Below are 24,773 nucleotides of genomic sequence, written 5' to 3' on the forward strand. Positions count from 1 at the left end.
GGTTTCTTGGATTTGGGAGGGTGGTCTGTAGCAGGCTATAAACTGGAAGGCAGTTTTACCCACTGTTAGTTGCACATGGATAGTCTCTGATGCTTCGTGCTGTGCCACCAACCTGGAAGTGTGGGTATCTTTGACAAATATTGATACTCCCCCTCCTTTTGTAGTTCAGTCCAAGTTTTAGGGCCGAAAACTATGGTATGAGGTATAACCTGGTAGTGCTGGGGTACTCTCGGGAGCCTTGAACCAGGTTTCTGTTACTGCACAGATATCGATGTTCTCCATGCTACGGAGAGTTTCAAGTGCATGCATCTTGAGGTTTAGACTTCTGGCGTTGAGTAGCATTACACTTAGTTTCTTATCCCTTGTGATACCTATGGAGGTGGGTTTGTCTTTTGAGCCTTGCCTAAAAATGGCACTATGGGGGTGGCAAGAGCCTTTGCCAATATCCGAAAGCCCAGGGGTGACAGGTGCAAGCTGTCCCTAGCGAAGCATCGTGGCTTGTCGAGCATTTCATCCCAGGCTGACAGGCATTGGATCCCCTTTGAATGACACCAATACTTAAGCCAATTGTTGAAATTGATCATCTTATCTTCATATTGTGGCATCATTCTTGGTGAGGGTAAGATGCTACTCAAGGTCAGAGTCAAACCGGCCTGGGCTACATGCTCAGAGAGCTCCTCTATGTCTCTTTACATGTAGTCCACGGAGGTACATCTCAGGTCATTCACACCAGCATGGACAATGACTGAGTCATATTTGTACTTGCCTTGGAGTGACCTGAGTGCTTGTGTTATGTGGCGGATCCTAGTGCCCGACAGGCAGCTCACCGTGACCTTCTCCTTGTTCAGCCTGGTGAGCGGGACGTCAGGCACACTATTACAAGTGTATCAGGTGTGTTGTTTAGCCTTAAGGGCTGTGACTGTTGGGCACACTGGCTTTGTGAGCTATGTGTTGCACGTGTTTTGTTTTGGGGTAGCGGTTGCTTGGGTGTCTGCTTTGGAGGTCTCTGCTGCTTAGGCAGATTTTTATTTAGAGCCTCAGTATGTTTTGTGTGTTTATGTGTTTGGTTTGCTGTCGTGGTAGGTCTATGTGAGACTGGAATTGTAGTGAGTGTGGTTTCCTTCTCCTCCTGACTGGTTACGCCAGTACTGAGTTGAGAGAGCTTAGCCTTCAGTTTGGCTATATGGTTGCATCTCTCACATGTGTTGGAATTTGTTGGGAGGAGGAGAGGGTTGTCTGTGTACATGAGGCAGTTGTAACATTGCCTCAAGATTCCCAGATTCACCAGCTGGAACAGAGAGGAGATTGACAACTGACCTTTGGACATGCTAGAATAGTATTGGGAATTCCTTTATAATTGAAAAAAAAGGGCCAGTGGGAAACAAGGTACTCAAGGGGAGTTTGTGAGGGTATAGTGCTTTTAATTTTTTAGTGCTGACTTATATAATTGCTTTAGTGAGCAAGTGCCAGGCTTTAGAGTAGGAATAGGGTGTTTATTATGAGAACTAGATCAGTTCTAAGGGAAAAAGTGAAGAGCAGACTTTGTGGAGCCGAGAATGGTTTAAACCCAATTAAGCGGATCTGACGATGCTGCGCTATGCACAAAATTGCGCAAAGCCACGCCAAAGCGGGTTTTATACAGGGGGACTTGAAAGAGCTAGAAATTGGCCCAAAACAGCCAATAGACTACCAGATTCTTGTGCTGGTAGTCTATTGGCATGCAACAAAGGGTGGTACATCAAAGGCCATTTTTAAAGTCTAGCTTGTGATCAGGCATAAAACAGACAGATATCTAATTTTAGTTTATTTGATAGTTTAATTGACAAGGTTAGCAGAGTTTACTCCTACCCCTGTAAAGAACAAAACTGGGGACCTCATCGTGTGAACTTGGATTCATTTTGAAGATATCTGAAGTTTTCCACCTTACGTTTCCTGGGTAGAAGTTTAATGCAGTCTTAAAAAATGATGCCTAAAAGATTTTCATCACTTTTTTATGTGTCATATTATGTAATTGTATGAAACCAAGTCCTATGACCCCTTCATTGGTGCCTTCCTTTTCATAAGCTGCCTGTATACTCCCTTGTGCTCCAGTTTCATGGGAATTCCCACCCAGGTTCCTAACATAACTAAAGAAAGCCTTGTGATTATCCTTAGTGTCCTGTGCAATTTTTCTCTCGAAGCTGGCCTTAGACGATTTTATGAGTGCCCGTAGTTTTTTGGTAATACTGATCAGAGATGCCTTCCCTTTTTGGGATTTTGCTCTATCATGTAGTAGCTTCCTCCTTCTGTTGTATAGTTTGTTTATGGCTGGGGTCCACCAGACAGGATGCCTGCATTTGGAGGATTGGGTCTTGGTTTTATTTGGGATTGCATGATCCATGCATTCCTGAAGGTGTTCATAGAATGTGTTTATAAAGGATTCTGCGATCTGGGCCATATTTTCCACAGGCCCGGGGGCTTTGAAGGATTCCACCTCGATTTTGAGGAGTGTGAAATTTGTTTTAGGGAAGTTTTTCACTGTGGTTTTCTGGGCAGAGGGTGGGGTCGGGATGTGAGTATCCAGTGAGATTAGTTTATGGTCTGATCTTATCAGTGAGGGATACACTTCTGGTCTGGAGCATAGAGTCCCCATGTTGGTGATGATCAGGTCCAGTATGTTTTCCCCTCTTGTGGGAGTGGTAACAAGTTGTTCCATAGTATTTGAGTTTATAAATTCTAGGAACCTTTGGGCTAGGGTGTTGGAGCTAGAGTAATGCTCCCAGTCTATGTTTGGGTAGTTGAAGTCGCCCAATGTAATGGTGTTTGGAGAGACCTTCTTATCTTCCAGTGTTCTCAGGAAGGCCGAGTGGGTTTCTTGGATTTGGGAGGGTGGTCTGTAGCAGGCTATAAACTGGAAGGCAGTTTTACCCACTGTTAGTTGCACATGGATAGTCTCTGATGCTTCGTGCTGTGCCACCAACCTGAAAGTGTGGGTATCTTTGACAAATATTGATACTCCCCCTCCTTTTGTAGTTCAGTCCAAGTTTTGGGGCCGAAAACTATGGTATGAGGTATAACCTGGTAGTGCTGGGGTACTCTCGGGAGCCTTGAACCAGGTTTCTGTTGCTGCACAGATATCGATGTTCTCCATGCTACGGAGAGTTTCAAGTGCATGCATCTTGAGGTTTAGACTTCTGGTGTTGAGTAGCATTACACTTAGTTTCTTATCCCTTGTGATACCTATGGAGGTGGGTTTGTCTTTTGAGCCTTGCCTAAAAATGGCACTATGGGGGTGGCAAGAGCCTTTGCCAATATCCGAAAGCCCAGGGGTGACAGGTGCAAGCTGTCCCTAGCGAAGCATCGTGGCTTGTCGAGCATTTCATCCCAGGCTGACAGGCATTGGATCCCCTTTGAATGACACCAATACTTAAGCCAATTGTTGAAATTGATCATCTTATCTTCATATTGTGGCATCATTCTTGGTGAGGGTAAGATGCTACTCAAGGTCAGAGTCAAACCGGCCTGGGCTACATGCTCAGAGAGCTCCTCTATGTCTCTTTTCATGTAGTCCACGGAGGTACATCTCAGGTCATTCACACCAGCATGGACAATGACTGAGTCATATTTGTACTTGCCTTGGAGTGACCTGAGTGCTTGTGTTATGTGGCGGATCCTAGTGCCCGACAGGCAGCTCACCGTGACCTTCTCCTTGTTCAGCCTGGTGAGCGGGACGTCAGGCACACTATTACAAGTGTATCAGGTGTGTTGTTTAGCCTTAAGGGCTGTGACTGTTGGGCACACTGGCTTTGTGAGCTATGTGTTGCACGTGTTTTGTTTTGGGGTAGCGGTTGCTTGGGTGTCTGCTTTGGAGGTCTCTGCTGCTTAGGCAGATTTTTATTTAGAGCCTCCGAGTATGTTTTTGTGTGTTTATGTGTTTGGTTTGCTGTCGTGGTAGGTCTATGTGAGACTGGAATTGTAGTGAGTGTGGTTTCCTTCTCCTCCTGACTGGTTATGCCAGTACTGAGTTGAGAGAGCTTAGCCTTCAGTTTGGCTATATGGTTGCATCTCTCACATGTGTTGGAATTTGTTGGGAGGAGGAGAGGGTTGTCTGTGTACATGAGGCAGTTGTAACATTGCCTCAAGATTCCCAGATTCACCAGCTGGAACGGAGAGGAGATTGACAACTGACCTTTGGACATGCTAGAATAGTATTGGGAATTCCTTTATAATTGAAAAAAAAGGGCCAGTGGGAAACAAGGTACTCAAGGGGAGTTTGTGAGGGTATAGTGCTTTTAATTTTTTAGTGCTGACTTATATAATTGCTTTAGTGAGCAAGTGCCAGGCTTTAGAGTAGGAATAGGGTGTTTATTATGAGAACTAGATCAGTTCTAAGGGAAAAAGTGAAGAGCAGACTTTGTGGAGCCGAGAATGGTTTAAACCCAATTAAGCGGAGCTGACGATGCTGCACTATGCACAAAATTGCGCAAAGCCACGCCAAAGCGGGTTTTATACAGGGGGACTTGAAAGAGCTAGAAATTGGCCCAAAACAGCCAATAGACTACCAGATTCTTGTGCTGGTAGTCTATTGGCATGCAACAAAGGGTGGTACATCAAAGGCCATTTTTAAAGTCTAGCTTGTGATCAGGCATAAAACAGACAGATATCTAATTTTAGTTTATTTGATAGTTTAATTGACAAGGTTAGCAGAGTTTACTCCTACCCCTGTAAAGAACAAAACTGGGGACCTCATCGTGTGAACTTGGATTAATTTTGAAGATATCTGAAGTTTTCCACCTTACGTTTCCTGGGTAGAAGTTTAATGCAGTCTTAAAAAATGATGCCTAAAAGATTTTCATCACTTTTTTATGTGTCATATTATGTAATTGTATGAAACCAAGTCCTATGACCCCTTCATTGGTGCCTTCCTTTTCATAAGCTGCCTGTATACTCCCTTGTGCTCCAGTTTCATGTAAAATATGCTCACAGTTTAAGTTATAATGCTCAGAGGGTAGGGGTCTTCCCAATTCTTTGTTGCTAAACCTACACTTTTTTTTCTAATTCAAGAAGTGTGGAATATATCAGAATTGAAATGAGTCTGAATTGTGATTAGCTGATGATATGCTTTGGATATACTGAATGCGGGTTTAGTAGATGAATAAAGAAACATATTTTTTTCATAATTACACTACCTGAATTTTTTAGTACTATGGAAAATATAATTTCAGTATCACAATCATGTGTTGTGTCATACAGGTGCAACAGCTGTTTTAAAAAAGAAATTCTCAGCCAGTCAGTTCTGGAGTGACTGCAAGAAACACAGAATAACAGTATTCCTGTACATTGGAGAGATATGTCGGTATCTGTGCAACCAGCCAAAAGTAAGAAAATGTTTTGCAAAACACTTACTCACAATTGATGGTATTTGTACAACTCATGAACTTATTTTATTTTTAATCATTGATTATGCTCTATTAACTTATTTCTGTTCCTGAACTGAGATAATCATTCTAAATTAAAAGTTTACTATTGACCACACTCATTCATTTTACTTAGCTTCCATATTTAAAGGTGAAATCCTTAGTACATGTCTTTTCCCACAGGTATAATTCCTTATATGATTCATGCTTTCCTTTTCCATGTTCCTTGGCAATCATATGCTGAGTTTGGGAATACCAGTTTATCCTAAAATGAGTAATACCACATCCCCCATAATTATGAGTGGTACAACACTCTGAGGTGATGAGGCAGCAAACTTACAGAAAGGGAAACGCATCAGAAATGTTGTATGCTCAGATATGTAGCCATCTTGTGACACCACTGAATCTACTGTTTACATGTTAGTTTGCAGTACAGAACACAGAGGTATAAAAGCTTATTCTAAAATAAATAACATAGCCTCCAGTATTACATATGGTGCAACACTCTTTGGAGGTAAACAATTGCATATGCTCAAACATGTAGCCATTTTGTGGTACCACTGATTTTCCCATATACCCATCAGTTTGAAATACAGATCACAGAGGATTATGATCAGGTTGCTAACCATGAACTCTTTGTTATATGCTCAAGAAATGCATTCCTAGATATTCCACTTGAATGTAAAGCTCCAAAGGTGAATATCTAAATCGATTTCTTGCACAAAGTAATGCACTGGGGTATGCTTGACAGCCAAATAATAAGCAAACAGTGATGTCTTCAATGTGGAGGGCATTATTGGGAAATAAGGACAACCCAGTGGTGATGAGAGGCCCAAAGTTACAAGAGGAAGGAGGGCCTCCCAACTCCTACAGAGTCTGTTGTTTTCCTGTAATGCCCACACTGGAGGGTGCAATTACAAATAGAAATGGGACTACTGTTTTGATTTTAATGAAATAATGCACAGTACAGTATTTGTATTTATACTTTGCAGCTCTTAATTTTATTAACATTTTGCTGTACAATATCCCTTTTTATTAATATTGTTTAACACAAATAGTCCATTTGTGTTTATCGATGTTTCACATACTGTAAATATCTTTTACACATTGTCTATATTTATTATTTTATGCAGCAAATGTTTCTTTATCACAGTCATGCTAGAAGAAGGAAGGGGCAAGATGAAGAACTTGGAATATGGGAGGAAATTAGATTTTAACTGTTTTATTTCACTATGAAAATATAATGTTTAACAGTATTAGAGGTTTTAATAAACATATATGATTTAATAATTAATATATAATACATGCTAATATAAATGGTTTTATTGTAACTTACACACTTTTTGTAGAATATATAGTTTTACATTTTATTTAGCAAATATTAGTCATTTTTTTTTCCATCTTACTTTTAAAATTTTAACATTTGAACTAGTCTGCCAATCACTACAGAGTCTAGAAACTACTTCTCATGAATCAACTTGGCATTAATACATCTGTTTTGCTAACAATGAGAGACATTATTTCTTAGCCTTGCTAAAGATTACAAATCATTGGAAAGTTTGAAATGTGCTTCTTAGGATCCAGTTAGTGTTATTGCTTTGCTCCTAGTGAGAGAAGGTGTAGAGGGACATTGATTACTGCTAGTCAGTGATTGGACAGTGTGTAAGGAATGGTTCCTTCTGGTCTCTCATAGGGCACTGTGTATGGAACTTCACCAAGTGTTTTAATTGCAGGTTTGGTGAGAATCTCATCAGAGCCTTTGTGTAGCTTCCCTACTGTTGCATCCAACTTCTGTAGGTTCAATCCAGAATATCTACTAGAAGACTACAGGAAGTGTACTGAACCCAGCAACATCTTGGCTAATGCTACTTGTCAGGAAGCAGCTTGGGATTAGCACTAATATTTTGCTTGTGGTAAAAGAAGGTGCAAAGGATCGGTGATTTCTTATTGCATACAGCTGTGTTGAGACCAGCCTTATCTCCACAAGGAGACACATAGCACCTCATCAACTCCAAACCTCATAGGCAGCACTATCCCTTCAGCCCATATTAGTAAGCACCTGGAACTATTGACAGCTTGTTTGACATGGGCATCTTGAGGCAATGTAGCAATTGTGTTGTGTTTATTGACAGACAGCTACTACTTAAACAAATTGACACAGTGTGTGAGAGCTGCTGTTATGTTATTGGAGGCAAAGCTCTCACACAAAGCCACAGCAAATAATACACAGATTGTCAGTAACACAAAACAACACACTAAACCAATCACATACAGCTCTGAACAAGCACATAGACCTATATATGCTGAGACTCTTAAAATAAGCCGGCGTAAACCACAAAGGTCTCCTAAGTGAAACCTAAGAATCAGATACTCTCAGCAATGTCACAAACACACAATATAGGCAGCACTCACCATGAAACATACATCTAAGAGTTACACTGGCTCAGTTCAAAAGGCCATAAGGCAAACCTGCACACATTCCAATATCCTAATCATAGGTGATTCCAGAGTGAGACACACCAAGGAGAGGGTCACAGTTGGTTGCTTATCAAGTGCCAGGATTTGTCACACCATGCTTGCACTGACGTCCTTGCACCATAAGTATATATATGACACAGTCATGGTGCATGTGGATGTAAATGATTTGAGACATACCTCCCTAGACTATATGAAGAGAGACATGATGGAGCTCTTGGAATATATGTCTGAGACAGGTATGAACCTTATCTTTAGCAACATTCTACCATCACCAAGAATGATACTGCAATACAAACAAAACACTACTGACTTCTACATAGCTTGGCTTAGCTTCTGGTGTCAGTATAAAGAGGTGCAATATATGTTAGCCTAGGAGGAGGTGGTAGACAGTCCTGACTGCTTTGTCAGGACTGTCCTGCAACTATCCACTCAATGCTTTTATAAACTGGATAAATTCTTGTCCAAACCCATAGTGCCTGTTTTAGGCAATGCAAAGTTCTAAAGCTTCCAAAATAAGAAAACAAAATCTGGATAACATAAACATATTGTTGCTAAATGCCAGGAGCCTTAACAAAGAACTGCAATCCCTACAAGCATTCTTTACTCTAGAAAACATTGATATATGCATAGTGACAGAGGCTGCTTCAAGACCAGAGAGATCACTCCATCAGTGCAAGGTTTCAGTGCTTTCCACATGTTCAGGTCCACTGCATTAGATTAAAGTACTAAAGGAAGCACTGGCTCCATATTCTTAAATAAATTATCTCCCAGACTCATTAGACAATGTAATGACCTGAAACTCCTCCATATACAACTTACTGTTAACAAACCCCATTATCATGTTATAGCTAACTATAGAATCCCCCCACTTTTTCACCCCAGCCCATACTTCATACATAACCAGTATGGAGCCCCTGTGCATTATGAAATCACCATTCTCTTAGGAGACTTCAACTACCTCTCCATTAACTGGGAGACGTATGAATCCAAAAACATATGCTTAGAAATTTCTAAACTTCATCAATACAAATTTTGTGGGTCAGTAAGTCCGCACCCAGATAGGTTATGACAGAACAACAACAATGGACTTGGTCGTTAATGATATGGGACAGCTTTGTTCCCTGCTAATTGTAACACCCTCCCTTGTCAAATCAGGTCATAAATCAGTCACATTCACCTTAGGACTGAAGCCAGAATCATTTTCCAGTACCTCGGCATTCAGGGATTATAACAAGTCTAATACAAAAACACTGAGTGATGATCTGGTTAAATTCAAAGCCCCTTTTACCATGATGGCCGCACTGCTTATGTGGACTCTTTTACTAACACATTCTATGCATATGTAAATAGTTACATAGATACATCTGCCCCCCCCCCCCCAAGAAGGAAATACAACATCATATTTAAAAATAAAGCACTATGGTGGAACTCTAATATAAAAAAGCTCTACAATAAAAGAAAAAAATCATTGCACACATGAATACATTTAAGTCTCAGGATGCCAATAACTCTCCTACTAAACTTAATGAGGAGTTAAGTGATCAAATCAACCAAAGCAAGATAAGAGTTAAAAATAGTCACACAGATGAAGGATTAATACAAAGTCTTCTTTAACAGTGTTAGAAATTTATTTATTTATTTATTTATTTAACATTTGTTATCCAGGAAAGTCTGATTGGGGGAGAGCCTATTTTCAGTGAACGCCTAGGGAGAAATACTCCAGACGCATGTCTTTGGATTGTAGGACTCAGAGGAAACCCATGTAAACACAGGGAGGACATGCAGACTCTGCACAGAAGGCACCCCAACCAAGAATCAAACCAGAGAACCTCATGCTGTGAGGCAGCAACATTAACTTCTGCACAACTGTGCCGCCCAATCTCAGGAACAATGCTGGTACTGCACAACAATAATCGTAAAGGATACTATGTACCTGGACCCAGAACACATAGCCAATTTGCTATCAGGCAAATTAAGTTCAAACTTCACACCCTTCTATATTCCCAGATCACACCACAGTCTTACATCTCCCAAGAACAAGTCCTGGAGGTGCTAATCATGGCCAAGAATACTACTACTTCTATGGAAACATATAGCATACTAGGCCACCTGCTGTTCAGCTAGAAACATCACTTGTCAAACTACCTACAGAGGTTATTCAATATCAGCCTCCAAACAGGCTTCATACCAGATGAATAGAGGACAGCAACATCATCCCCCCTTGCACAAAGGTGGGGTATCAATCCAGATAATTATGTACCCATATTATGCCTGACTACCTTTATTTGTAAGGCTATGGAAAGGATCATTATGGAATTAATAAATAAGGACATACATACCCTATAAAATCTTTTTCCAAGTCAGTATGGATTCATCAAGGATAGATCCTGCTTACATAATCTGGTTGACTTCTTTGACAATGCCTTTCAAAACCATGACACACTTTGGTAACGGAGATAAACTCTACCAGATACATTTAAATCCTAATGTAACTCAATGGATAGCAAATTGTCTGATGACTAGAATGCAGGAAAGTAGGGTGGGTGGCTCTGCCTCCTTTAAAAGACCTGTCACTAGTGATATACAACAGGGTTCAGTCCTTGGGACACCTCTTTGGAATTTACTTGTCAGAGGACAAAGCAAATGCTAAGGGTTTAAGGGTTTGAGACAACTGTAACCTGGTGCTATCACAAACTCCCTAGTGGATTCCAAAAGACTCAAAGTGTGATTCCCAAACAAACAAAAGCTAGTGTCAGAAACATGGACTAAAACTAATTACCAAGAAATGCATAACTGTATCCTTTGGCAAGCATGAGTTCCTTTGCAATTATCAGATTGACCGCATACCCCTGAAATTTGAACCCATAGTCAGGGATCTGGGACTCTGTTTTGAAAATGAACTGTCCTCTGATCACCACATATCCAGTACTGTAATTAAGTCCTTTTTCATTGCACAGCTTATAACTAAAGGAATGTCATCAAGGATGGGAAGTAATCATTGTACTGTATTCATCTCTCATCAGGCTGATGACTGAATATAATGTCACATCTTGTGTGTATCTGTCAAAACACTTACTAGAATGACCATAATGCTTTTACACTAAAAAAGTCAAGGGCCTAAATCATAAAAACTATGCAGACCATCTCAAAACCTTGTCCCACTTCTTGGTATCCTATAGGATTCTAAGAGGTGACATCAGCTTCACAAATAGAGCCTCAGTAGACCTGATCCTGTCAGACCTATTATACATTGAAAAGTCCAGTGGTACCATGAACAACCACTCAAGGAACTTTCATTTCTTCTGCAACATAAACAGAACATGTTGGAGGGACACGTGTGTATCACAGAGAATTCCACTTTCATAGGTTCATAGGTGTGTACTAGGCTAATGGCCCTGGAGCCTTTACAAGCCTAGCCCATAGGATTACCCTGGCATCGTGCCACCCAATCTTAATTCCCAGTGCCTCTGTCGATTAAAGCCACTGGAGTGATCCCTGGGGTGAATTTCCTATTTCACATAAAGCAAAGTACTTCTCTTACCCTATTCAAATGTAGATTGGTTAAATGAATGGGAAACCAAAACTTCACTACTAATTTAGCACCCTTGTCCCTCATGGATAGGGGCAACATGTAAATGTCCAAAAACATCCTTGTTCTGCCCACCTCTGGGTTATTTCTACCCAAAATATAAAGACTAAAAACCACTATGAGAATGTAAGATCCTCACAGATCAGTAGCCTAATAAATACTTGTGAACCTATAAGATGCATGTCAGCACAATGAACTTGTTTCGAATGTTCACGTCCACAGTACGTAGAAGAATGCTGTCTTATGATCAAAACTCAAAATATTTTTTTAAGTTTTCCTTGTTATTTAGTTTGTTTAATTGTATGTTATTTCTTGTAGTTCCTGATGTCAAATGTCATTTTTGTTGATGGTATACTGCTTGTGATTTAGTTAGTTAGTTAGTTAGTTAGTTAGTTAGTTAGTTAGTTAGTCAGTCAGTTAGTTATATTGTTCTCAGTTTCTAGTAATTTGCTAGGCTATTTTCAGATTTATGCCGTTATTGATGTGATTTCTCTTGTTGCTCATCCATCTTTTACAAAAAGTTGAACTGCTGTTGCTCTGATGTTATAGTTTGCATCTTTTGCTTAAAAGGCTTGCAAGTTTACTTGTATATAATGATTTCTCCAATGTAGTTTTACTCATTTTGCTCATGCGTTCTCTGGGATATCAAAGTTTGAAGTTATAGGTATAGTTCTATTTTCTTATGAAGCATAAGAATAGTGCAGGTGAATTTAAGGAAACTAATAAGGCAAGAACAAACAAACTGAACCAAGTAGATCCACAGCAACCAAATCTAAGGAAAGCTTTGATATGTATTTTCATATTATGAAGATTTGTCTTCCATCTTATTCTTTGTTGACTTAAGACAGCCTTTTGTGGCTCTTTGTTTTTATTCCTTTGCATTTTATTCCTGGGGCGACTAAATGATATTTTGAAGTAGTTTTCTTTTACTTGTCTTGTTTCTTCTCTTCTAAGCTATGCCGTGTAAAACTATATGTGAAACCATACATTTGTTACAAGTTCTTCTGATGTGTCTTGAATTGGTTATTTGGAGGTTATTTTTTTAATTAATTGTAGGTCTTCTTTTCATGTAGATGCATAATGAATTGGGTGTTTTTGTTTTCTTTTCTTAGTTTTGGTATTACAGCATATATTGCATTGTTTGTTTTTTTAAATAATAAGTCCGTTATTATGTTCATTTTTTTGTCATTGTTGTCATTCAGCACTCTTGTTTAATCCATGTACGTGTGTGTGTGTGTGTGTGTGTGTGTGTGTGTGTGTGTGTGTGTGTGTGTGTGTGTGTGTGTGTGTATTTTTATATTTTTACTTGAGGATTGTAGGCTTGCCAGATATTATATATGTAAGATAATTGATGTTTACTTTTTGCTGTGTGTCGCTCAGAACAGAGCTACCTGACACAGGTGATAGAGGTAGGACAGAAGGTGCAACTCTAGCAGGCTGTGATCTGGATATGCTGGGTGTCTCTTGTGATGGTGGTGGCACTGGCACTGTTGCTGCTGCCACCTGTGGGGGAGACAAATAATAGCAACAGAAATGGAGAAAAAAATTAATGACAAATGGGTGGGGTGGGGGTAGAAGAACCATAACAAAAGTAGTGAAAATGGCATTCCCAAGAAGTTTTTGTAAGCAGACATTACAGTGAAAGAGAATGAGCACAACATAGGCTATACACATTTATTATATGTGTAATAATAACACAAGGACTACACTGAAGAACACCCTGTGAGTACATAGGTTATATACATTTATAATATGTGTAATAGCAACACAAGGACTCCACTGAAGAACACCATGTGAGAACATAGGTTATACACATTTATTACATGTGTAATAGCAACACAAGGACTCCACTGAAGAACACCATGTGAGAACATAGGTTATACACATTTATTACATGTGTAATAGCAACACAAGGACTCCACTGAAGAACACCATGTGAGAACATAGGTTATACACATTTATTACATGTGTAATAGCAACACAAGGACTCCACTGAAGAACACCCTGTGAGTACATAGGCTATACACATTTATTATATGTGTAATAATAACACAAGGACTACACTGAAGAACACCCTGTGAGTACATAGGCTATACACATTTATTATATGTGTAATAATAACACAAGGACTACACTGAAGAAAACCCTTTGAATACATAGGTTATACACATTTATTACATGTATAATAGCAACACAAGGACTCCACTGAAGAACTCCATGTGAGACCATAGGTTATACACATTTATTACGTGTAATAGCAACACAAGGACTCCACTGAAGAACACCATGTGAGAACATAGGTTATACACATTTATTACATGTGTAATAGCAACACAAGGACTCCACTGAAGAACACCATGTGAGAACATAGGTTATACACATTTATTACATGTGTAATAGCAACACAAGGACTCCACTGAAGAACACCATGTGAGAACATAGGTTATACACATTTATTACATGTGTAATAGCAACACAAGGACTCCACTGAAGAACACCATGTGAGAACATAGGTTATACACATTTATTACATGTGTAATAGCAACACAAGGACTCCACTGATGAATACCCTTTGAGTTGAAGTTACCAATTATACATCTAAATGATGGGAAAGATTTAGAACCAGGAGAGGGAGGCATGCATGTCATGTTTGTGGAAATTAAGTATTTTACATTGGGCAAACTATGCATACAGGATTACCATTTTCTTACTGATCATTATATCTCTTGCTTTCTTAATTTTTTTTGGACTGGGTCCTTGTGGTATAAGGTTTGCCCAGTGTGAGGATTCTGTTTTCCCTTTCCTGAGAGATGATGGACTCAGAGATATCTGACCTGGTTATGTTCTTTGGATTTGGGGTAGAGGGTATTCTGGTATTTTTGACATTGTTTGAGTAGATCTGGGATATATATGAGATAATACCAAAGAAATAGGGTTTAGGTGGTTGAAAAGAATGAGTACTTATTTACATGGGACATTTCTCATAGTAGATTTGGAGATTTTAATTGCAGCTAGAGGCCAGCAGATCAATAGTAGAATTGTTGAGATGAGCCCTTTCTTAAAAAGGTTATATAGATGGCCTATTTAATATTAAATCTAGATAGATAGACAGATAGATAGACAGACAGATAGATAGATAGATAGATAGATAGATAGATAGATAGATAGATAGATAGATAGATAGATAGATAGAAAGATAGATACTTTTTTCCAGGGGAAGAGAGGGCCCAGGCTGAGAAATACTAGAGAAACATCTCTTCAACTTGTCTGGATTATACTTTTTTGTGCTACCACTTTTATTGGTCATCCAGGTCCTAACATAGGCCTTTCATTTTACAGCCATTGCTTCGTGAGGGGAGGGGTTGAGTGGTGATACCTGTTTCCAATAACAGGATTATTGGAGTTGGACTAAGGATTCTCCGAAATTATACCTTTATTTTCTATCAAGAGGTTGTTTCTGGATTAGTACTGTATGGAACATAAGATGAGTTGCAAGAGAAATTCAATGTTTGCTTTTTCATTTATAAGTGGAGGTTGCAATGGAAAAGGAGTCGGTCTTGTTACAGCAGTTCTGGGCTGAGTATACTCAGTGGTTATCCTTGTGGGTCCAGTGGTTTGCTATGTCCAAAGTCATACAAGAAAATGCTATATGAGATACTTCAGGATTTGGAGAGACTAACATTGACTAGGTCACTGCATCTCTTCAGACACAAAACTATACAAGACTGGGAAAGATCAATGAGGTGTGTCCTTCCATATTTTGTAAGGTGAGAGTGCACAAGTTTTACCATGACAGTATTCTAATTAGGAAGAGGGTTAAAAGCTACTCCAGAGCACATTATAGACATGTGTGCTAGGCATATGGATGACAAATATAGAGCTCACCCATGTTCCCTTTCATTGTGCTTTTTGGCTGTATCTTGACTATGCCTCCAAGCATAGACATGTGGTTGGAGTTGTTGAAACCAATTTCTCTCCATGCAGTGAAAACAGTTTTACAGGACTCTTCTCAGGTTCATGCATAAAGCTGGTTGGCCATAAATATGAAATGCATAACTCATTAAAGAAAAGCAGCTTCTATGAGCACTGCTTTCTGACTGAATAAATGCTATCTTAGACATCCTTTAAGTGCAGGAATAAAGTACCTTCTGCATGCACACAGACTTAGCATAAATTCATTGACCCACATGAAGTACAGCTTGCAAAGTAGTGAAATAGCAATTGCTAGAGAGCAAGCTGCCTTGACTATTTAAATCAGGTAGTGTTGTACAAACAAAAGATATTTTACTATTTTGAGTCAGTCACCAGAGGTGTGGATGACGGCAAGGCAGTTCATAAAACCTACCTCGATCTGGCCAAGGCGATACCATTCCCCACTCAGGAATTATTGATAAACTCATCAAACTAGGCATCAACCCCTATATCACTAGGTGGGTTGCAAATTGGCTCACTGATTGAACCTACAGTGTGAAAGTAGCAGACTCCAAGTTAGACTGCAAAGCATTCACAAGTGGAGTCCCACAGGGATTGGTCCTGGGTCCTCTCTTGTTTGGCATCTACTTCTCAAAAGTCCAGGCCAACATGGAGGGACTCTGGCTGACCAAGTTTGCAGATGACTGCAAGTTGGGAGCAATTATTAACTCCCCAAGTGATGTAGATATACTACAGAACCTAATTGAGACCAATGACTGGTGTCGAAACCATGGCCTTAAGCTTAATGCCAAAAAATACATCATCTCCTTTGGGAAAAACTCAGTTCCCACTAATTACCACATTGATAGGAGAACACTGAACACTGAAGACATTATAGGAGATCTGGGGACACAGGTTGACAGCAACCTCTCCTTCAACCACCACATTGCCACTGTGGTCAGAAAGTCCTTCTGTGTGGCACATCTCATTACCAAGTGTTTTGCATTCAGGAAGAAAGAGGTCATCATCTCTCTCTACTCTTCCCCCATTAGGCCAGTCATTGAGTATAATGCCCCATTTGGCATGTACCTCACTAGACACATGTAACAGCGGGAAAGGTCACAAAATTACCTCACGAAGAGGATCCTAGGCCTTAAACACAGACAGACTCAAAACTCCAGCTATTCTCTGTCTCATATCATCTACTAAGAGGCGATCTCTGCTTGACTTACAAAGCCATGTCTGACCCAGCTCTTTTAGAAATGCTAAATCTAAAGAAATCCCAATCTCTCTGCACCACAGGCTCCAGAGACCTCAGCCTCATTACCACAATCAACAGAACATGCTGGAGGGACAGGTTCATAACCCAGAGACTGCCCATGCTCTGGAATAGACTTCCCATACATGTCAAGCAGAGCACCTCACTGGCCCTCTTCAAGAGAAATCTTGATGAATGGATGGGAAATAGGAAGTTCACCACGGGGATCACTCCAGTGGCTCTACTTGATAGAGGCACTGGGAACTAACATAAGGTGGCACAATGTCAGGGCACTTCTATGGGCTAGGCTTGTAAAGGCTCCAGGGTCATTAGCCTAGTACACACCTATGAACCTATGAACTTCAAAAATACATTTTCACTGCACATCTAGGTGGCCTTCCATTTTGTCCTTATTCACTCAATGAATACTGAAACTAATAATACAGAATATACTTCATTGCATGTTCTACTGTAGAAATGCAAAACTTTAGTATTTAAAAGAAAATTACAACTTGTAAAGTATTAGATTTCTGAGTGTAATCCACTCTGGCCACTGAATTCACTGCACTATGATGTGAGTCAGCCAGTCCAAACTAACCAATCAGAATCTTTCAGGGCCAAAGTTTACTTCTGTGAAAATTCCTCCTCCCAACATCTTTTTTATAGTTTCCCATATACGACTGCTCCTTATACACAGAACTACCTCCCCGAACCTCACAGAAGATTGTTGGACTTGAGACAACACCAAGACTATAATGTAATTTTTTATTTATTCTTTGTTAAATGGGTATTTTAACCATATGCTAATGAGGCCAATGTTCTCTAACTCCCTCAAAAGTAAACCAGAACAGCGACAGATTTTCCATGTTGACTTTTACTACACTTGCATAGCTGTGCCAGACTGGTAATGTAGCAATTGAAAGTATTCAGTGCATCTCATGGACTGGAATAGATGAGAAGTTCTTTCTTGTATTTTGCTTGAACCCTTTTGTATCATCTTATATAAGATATAAACGTAATAGGGTTTTGGGGTCTGAAGTCTGAGACGATATAATCGTAATGGAGAGTCCGCATGGATGAATGGCATGTGTGGCAGTCCTGTACAGCATATGAGATGAATTTAATAGAAAATAGAAGGTTTCTGTATGGGAAATTTAAGACTTATCCATGCATAAAAATAAATAAAAAGATAGTAGAGTGGACACTCTGATGTCAGTATTGATTTAGGTTGTATGTAGGTGCAGACAAGCAGTAGCAGTGCGGGAGATGAAGCAGGAAGGATTTCACAGCACATGAAAATTGCTGTGCTTAATACTGGGAGATTATACAGTGTAGCAAATAAGAGGAAGATAGGTAACACAATATTTCACCATGAAAACTACAGAAAATAATAATTTGTTAATACAGAAATTTTACCTAAATTGCCATGACCTTAACATTTCAGTAGAAGAGAGATACCTAAAAACAAATTGTTACAGAATCTATTACTTTGAGCTACATGGAAATGAAGATACTGACTTTTTTCTACAGCAGTGGTTATGGAAATGTGCATATTTTATAATAATTATGCCAATAACTTCCTTAAAGTGTGCAGTACCTGGGAGTTCAGGTAAGGATTCCAAAGACATGTTGAAAACATACTATCCAATATGAACAGAGTTTAAAGTATTACAGAAATGAAGACACATTGCCTTGTTTAATAAAGGAATGTATGAAACATAGCATTTTAAAAATATTTGCCTAAGTATTTCACTGGCAGAAAGAACATCACGTGAGTGCCAGGCACAGAGATGCATATAAGGGTATGTAAATGTAGCATAAGATGTGTAACTCTGGGATACAGATAATAAGAGATATCAGCATTTTTTATCAAGATTAGCAGATATTTTATTTTTTGGAAATAAACTATATAATTAGTTTGACATTACTTAATGTCACTGGTGACACCATATGGTCAGGTTTGAAGGTATAATAAAAAGTTTATATTATACTTTGTGAAATATAGTATGTTGTCATATAAGTATAACAAAACAGATCATACTTAATATACAGTATTATAAGTTAGCAAAAGAAAGCTGACATCTCTAAGGATACATTTGCTACTGATACACAGCCCTATTTAGTACAGCTGCAGATATGTTTGTTTATATGTGAAATAATGAAAAATGGATGAAATATTTCTATCAATATATCCATTATTAAGGAAAATGTTGGGTAAAGTCTTAATTTGAAGCTGCCACCCAGATGGACACATTTGACATTGCCTGTAGATATCTTGCTGAAATGTTTCCCGAGATATTGCCAGATAGTTTCAAAAATGTACAAAACTATACATACAATATGCAGTTACTGTTGTTTAACAATTCATAACTTTGAACTGATGTGTGACTACTAGAACCACTGTGAAGATCTGGCCATGCTGAGTATTTTTGTGTTATATAAGTTATGTATGGCTGTTGATTAAGAACTGTGAGCATGTGTTTTGAGTATGGTTTCAGAAAAGGGTTTTCTGAAAACCAGCTCAGTGTGCACATTGTCCCTGTGAAGGAGATTAACAACCAGAATTCCTGAGCTCCCACAGTCCAGAGTAAATTAAATAATACCACCTTCCTAGTAACTGGCAGACATTTGATTCAATGTTCAACTAGGTGCTGATGAGGGAGGGCAGTATACATACAACTTAGTATTCCAGACTTTTACCTTTATCTGTAGCAAGAGGGATCATTTGTTGGTTTTTAATTGGTGTAATCTTGAATTATCTAATGTCGGTTATGTTTTGTGAGTCAAAGTTCTTATTTAGCAATGTAGGATAGTTCTTAGGAAGGGTTTATGCAATGAACAAATCTGCTGAGTTTCAGGAAGGACTATTTATACTCCTTTACATATTTAGTGGATTATTTTCTACCTACCAGTATGCCCTTTCCTCATTCCTGGATACTATGGGTTGCTTCATTTGCTATTATGCATATTTCTGACTCTATTTATCCTCTGTTGTTGTGGCTCTTTATGAGATTGCGAGGTTTTCGTATTAGAGTTATAGATCTTTTTCCTGTTTTTATGACTCATATCAGGTAAGAATCTAGATGACTTAGTGGCTTTCTAATGCTCTGCATTTGCAGTGAGATTTGTTGTGGAGTTTGGATACTGACAGCTGATATTTCTTAAATTGTTAGATGTCAGGTCATAGTTTTCCCTTAACTCTAGGTAATGTGAATAATATAACCATTCCGACAGGAAGGCAGGGTTTACACAGGTTGCTTTAGGTCTCATTAATAGTTTTGGTGATAGCTTGAGAGTTTGCATCAGTGGGTTAAATCTAAAGCACATTTAGTAAGCAACAATCCAGATGTCATTGTCTGGCATTCTGTTTTCCTTTAAACCTTTTTCATTTTTGGGTTTGTGGTTTGGGGTTACTGGATTACGTGTTGCTTACATGCAATATGGTTACTGAAATGGTAAACATGTTGGAAGTTTTGGGAAAATCAGGATGGCATTCCAAAAAGGGCTGCTTTCAATAAACATTTTTTCTTACAGTATTTCACCATGCAGGTATGGTTCTCTGCTGTCCCAGATAAGTGAAGCAGTTGTTGCCACTACCATTTGTCATGCTTAAACTTTATCCAGTGGTGAGAAACATGGTTTGTACTGCAGTGTCTCAGCAGCAGGAATCTGCTACAACTGGTGATACATTTACAGGTTGTTTTTGAGAATGATATTTTATCATGTGATATGGGGTTTGCGGCAGTGACAGTTTGGGATTTCTGGCATCTTCTTTCTGTCATGGTTGGCGAGATGGAGAAGTAGAATAAGTAGAAAGACACGAGCGGGATGGCAGGTTCCCTTGGCAAAACAGGATTGTGTTGTATTTGCAGAATGTTAGCTGGGATCTTGAGAGGTTAAGCGCAACTTAAAAGATGCATGCTTGCAGACTTTCACAATTAGCTCTAGTCCTTGCAGATGTCTGGACTCTATTGTCAATACCTCTATCAGAGTTAGACTATTGTATCCACATATGCCAGGTGACGTTTAAGATGTCATCTCTCTTTTATCTTATCGGTGACTGTATCTGAAGAGTAACACCAGGTATAAGTGTTTTATTTCTGCTTTGCTTTGCTTAAAAATGTTCTTATTGGTGTTGTTATTATATATACACATTAACAGCAAATAAGAAAAAAAACACCATTCTATAAATACATAAATGCACCATTCATGGCTAATAATTTCCTGTATGATACATGATTTGAGGTCTCCTGGTACTTTAACAGTATTGGTCTATGCTAATATTGCAAAAACTATGTAGTTTCCCATACCGCCTCTATTTTAGACCTATATATGGGCTATTGCCATCTCCTGTCCCATATATTGTTTTACATCCCATAGCCTCTGCCTATCCAGCCTTTCATTGGAGAAGTTAACTACTATTATGTCTGTGACTGTCAAGCTTCTGTATGGTCCTACATTTCTTAAGGATAGATCTTAAGCACTGGTTTCAGTCAACATCTTTCACAAATTTATTTCCACTTAGGCAGCTTTTTCCTCTCACCATCTTAACTACATTTTTCCTACTATCCTTCACATGGTTGTGATGTTTACCTCCCGAATATTTTTTTTCATGAAGATGAGGGCTTTCTTCACCCACGCTACAGTTTGCTTCCTGCCCCCCTCAAGATCAATATCTATGTTTTAGTTTCATAACTAATATATTTTTGTTCCTTGACAACTTCTAGAGGAAACAGCTTCCATGTGTTTTTGTTCCTTAAATCCCAAATTTGCTCTCATTCTCTGATCACCCTGTCCCTCAGCTTCATCACCTCTTGAATGCTGTAGAACGTGCTTGATCCCTGTCTCCTGTTCTCTACATTCTATTAGCTGTCCACACATGCCTTGCTTTGATCCCTGTCTCCTGTTTTCTACATTCTATTAGCTGTCCACACATACCTTGCTTTGATCCCTGTCTCCTGTTCTCTACATTCTATTAGCTGTCCACACATGCCTTGCTTTGATCCCTGTCTCCTGTTTTCTACATTCTATTAGCTGTCCACACATACCTTGCTTTGATCCCTGTCTCCTGTTCTCTACATTCTATTAGCTGTCCACACATGCCTTGCTTTTACTCTGCAGCCTAAGTGGTATTAGGTACCATCTGTGTAAAATTCAGTTAAAAGTCTCACATCCTAAGTAGCCTCATCAGTTCTAGTAATGTGACCCCCACACCTCCTCCCATTCCTTCTCATTGTCTCTCTATCCTTCCTTGTGTTTCCAGTCATGTCTGATTTGATTACAAAACTCTCTGTCTAGTTGCTTGTCAGTGTTAGTAGAAACCATTCATTGTTTGCATTTTTGTTTCCATCCTGCCCACATTGTAAGACAATTTCTCCTCCTTGCCGTCTTACATGATATTTCACTCCAGATATGTTTTCCCATTTCCTGTTTCTTTGCTTTCTTGGATGATATTTCATTCAGATATCTTCTCCCACTTCCTGCAGTAGCTTTTCCACCACAGGTTTCCTACATTAATCCTCATCTTGTTTCTGACTCTATCCCTGGTCTCATTTGGGTTGTTCTAGATAATGCTAAGCCATCTTCTTTTAGTCTACTTACTTAATTTAGTGGGTCTCACACCAGTTCTCCATTAAAGCCTGTCCCTTCATCCAATCATTCCCTCTCCATTCCTTTCTGTACCATATATTCCTTCTAAGGCCAATTAGCCAACCACTAGGGTCAAATGGTTTTCCATATTTCATAAGGTTTCTCCACCATTTGGATAATATTGCCCCACTTTCAACCTATCACCTTCCTCCACCTCTTTTCTCCCTCCTTACTGCTTCTCCTGGGTTTGCTTCTTCAGCCCTTAGATTCATACGGAATGTTTGGATTTATGTTGACTGGTCAAAGGTCATTTTGGCAAATGTAAAAAATTTGAAAAATGTTCACTAAAACTACCTTTTCCAAACATTTGAAGAAGCACATCTACCACATGTGGTGGGATACCAGCGAAATGAATATATACATCTCTGAAGTCACACAACAGTACAGTAAGAGGCAAATTAAACTGTCAAAGAAAGTGGTTTTAGCAAAAGTACATTTATCCTTTTAAGTTCGTCAGAACTATCTTTGACGAATTGACAGGAACCTGAATACATCTGTACTGCTTTCAAAGCCAGCCTTCAAACCTGCTGCTTTTCATCCTTGGATTATTGCCTTCCCAAATAAATCAGTCACATGCATTCTGAATACCTTTGAGAAATGTGTCTCCTCCTGTGAGAAGGATATGACTAGTTACTTGTTACTTTTGGACTAACCATAATTTTGAACATATTAATGTAGCCTGCTAATATAGATGGCTTCTTTTTCCACCAAGTGAGAAGCTTCATAACTTCCACCCCACTATACTATAACTTTTTCCAGTCATGTCTACTAGGTACCATTTCTCTAATACAAAGTAATTTGCTCCTCTCTTGCTTGCTAGAGTTGGCATTCCTCAATTTTGCTTATTTCTTCTCTCACCAAGCATAATCTGTACCATATTCTTCAGATTACATTAGAGGACTGCAAAGTTTCAAAACTTCTCTCACAATTTCAGGACTGTATTTGTTGCCTTCCCATGTCTTCTTCTAGTAAGACACATTCAACTTCAAAGAGTAGGCATCATGATTCTCCTGCTCCGATTCATTCTAGTTTTGCTAGCTCTTATCTAATTGTCCTTGATAGTTCTGGTAAAAGCAGGCAGCCATGTCTCATTTTCTTCTGCATGCTTACTTTTTCCTGTTATCCTTCCATTCATCAAGAAGTCTGATTTCTATTTCAATAGAGTGCCCTCATCCAGTCCTTGAAACTGTGACTAATACCCAGTCTCTGCACTGATGTCTGTAGGAAGGTCCATCCGCCTTTCAAACCTTTTTCTGCTTGCATGCTTTTATAAAAGTTAACTATATCTCACCAGTTGTGCATTGTCATCTTCTTCTTTTTGACTTGGCCCTTCTGAATATGTTTTGGAAAAATGTCTACTGTTGGGGAAGAACGTTCCACACAATGTTGAGTCCATGTTTATGAAGTAGACCTGTCACAGTGTATTCAGGTCCATGGGTTTTGCATTCCTCTATCTCACCTTCAAGCATTGTCTATACTTATGCACAAACAATAAGCACCCTGGGTAGACTTCTGCTTATGATTTCACTGGTCTTTCCTTTTGTAAACCCCCTACCTGGCTCTGCTTAGCCCTCTAACTATTCTCCTGGTTACCATGGCTATATGACCCCCATTTTGACACTGTACCCGCCAGCCTGCTTCAATATCATCTTAGCAGCAGTGCACTCCCTGGCTTCTCAAAATGGCAACCTCATGATGCTCACTTGTAATGCTAGACAAGCAACATGGAACAAGAAGCCATCATGTACAGGGCAGCTGGTTAACTGTTCCTCACTCTATTAAATCTCCAATGTGGTGCTGCATGCAGCTCAGATGGGGATATAATGATGTGATGACATGCTCACCCTTTGTCCCCAGGGTGAGCGACCTCCTAATCCTCCCAGTCTGGCAAGCTGTCTTGCTATAAGCTTCGGCATCCATCACAGCTCAGCAAGAACTCTGACCAGCATCCTCCCAGAATCTGAACAGCTTTCTTCTCTGTCTGTGTTAGTAAGCACTTAAGCACTTAAGCTAATAATGAAAGTTGGGTCGCCTATGCAATATTTATCCCTGTATGCCACCAATGCAAGCTCATAACACTGGTCTTTTTATAGAACTCAGTCTGGTAATTTCTGCCTCACCATCTTTATTTTATTTTATTTATTTCATTTGTTTAATTTTATTTAACATTTGCTAACTAGATAAGTGAACTGATCTAGACACCCTTTGTAGCTACAACCCACACCAAGATGGCAAATATATGTATTATAAAAATAACATGAGCCAAAGTACAGCTCTGGGCATTAGAAATATTTATGAAATGCAGGTGTATTTATTTATTTATTGATAGATATCTGTTTACTGGTATAGAGCACTGATCAATAATGAACAATCTCAAGCTCAGCCTTAAACAGCATTAAAAGGCATTTAACAGCCTGTATTAAAGTATACGACTCAAAAGCAAGTAATAACAAGCATATACAATATTATATATAAGGAAGATGTCATCCAG

At 39.1% G+C, this 24,773-nt stretch overlaps 1 protein-coding gene across 2 annotated transcripts in view; it reads left to right on the forward strand.

Annotated features, from left to right (window-relative positions):
* The window catches only part of LOC122793085 (long-chain fatty acid transport protein 6-like), a 937,264-nt gene that overhangs the window by 503,214 nt on the left and 409,277 nt on the right, over window positions 1–24,773 (forward strand). For both annotated transcript variants that reach the window (XM_044060804.1, XM_044060806.1), the window contains exon 5: window positions 5,233–5,357. In XM_044060804.1, the coding sequence (XP_043916739.1) occupies window positions 5,233–5,357 (125 nt within the window). The remainder of the gene's footprint in view (window positions 1–5,232; window positions 5,358–24,773) is intronic.

Source organism: Protopterus annectens, chromosome 2.part0, assembly GCF_019279795.1.
Source record: "Protopterus annectens isolate FY-2018-M chromosome 2.part0, PAN1.0, whole genome shotgun sequence".
NCBI classification, from domain to species: Eukaryota; Metazoa; Chordata; order Ceratodontiformes; family Protopteridae; genus Protopterus; species Protopterus annectens.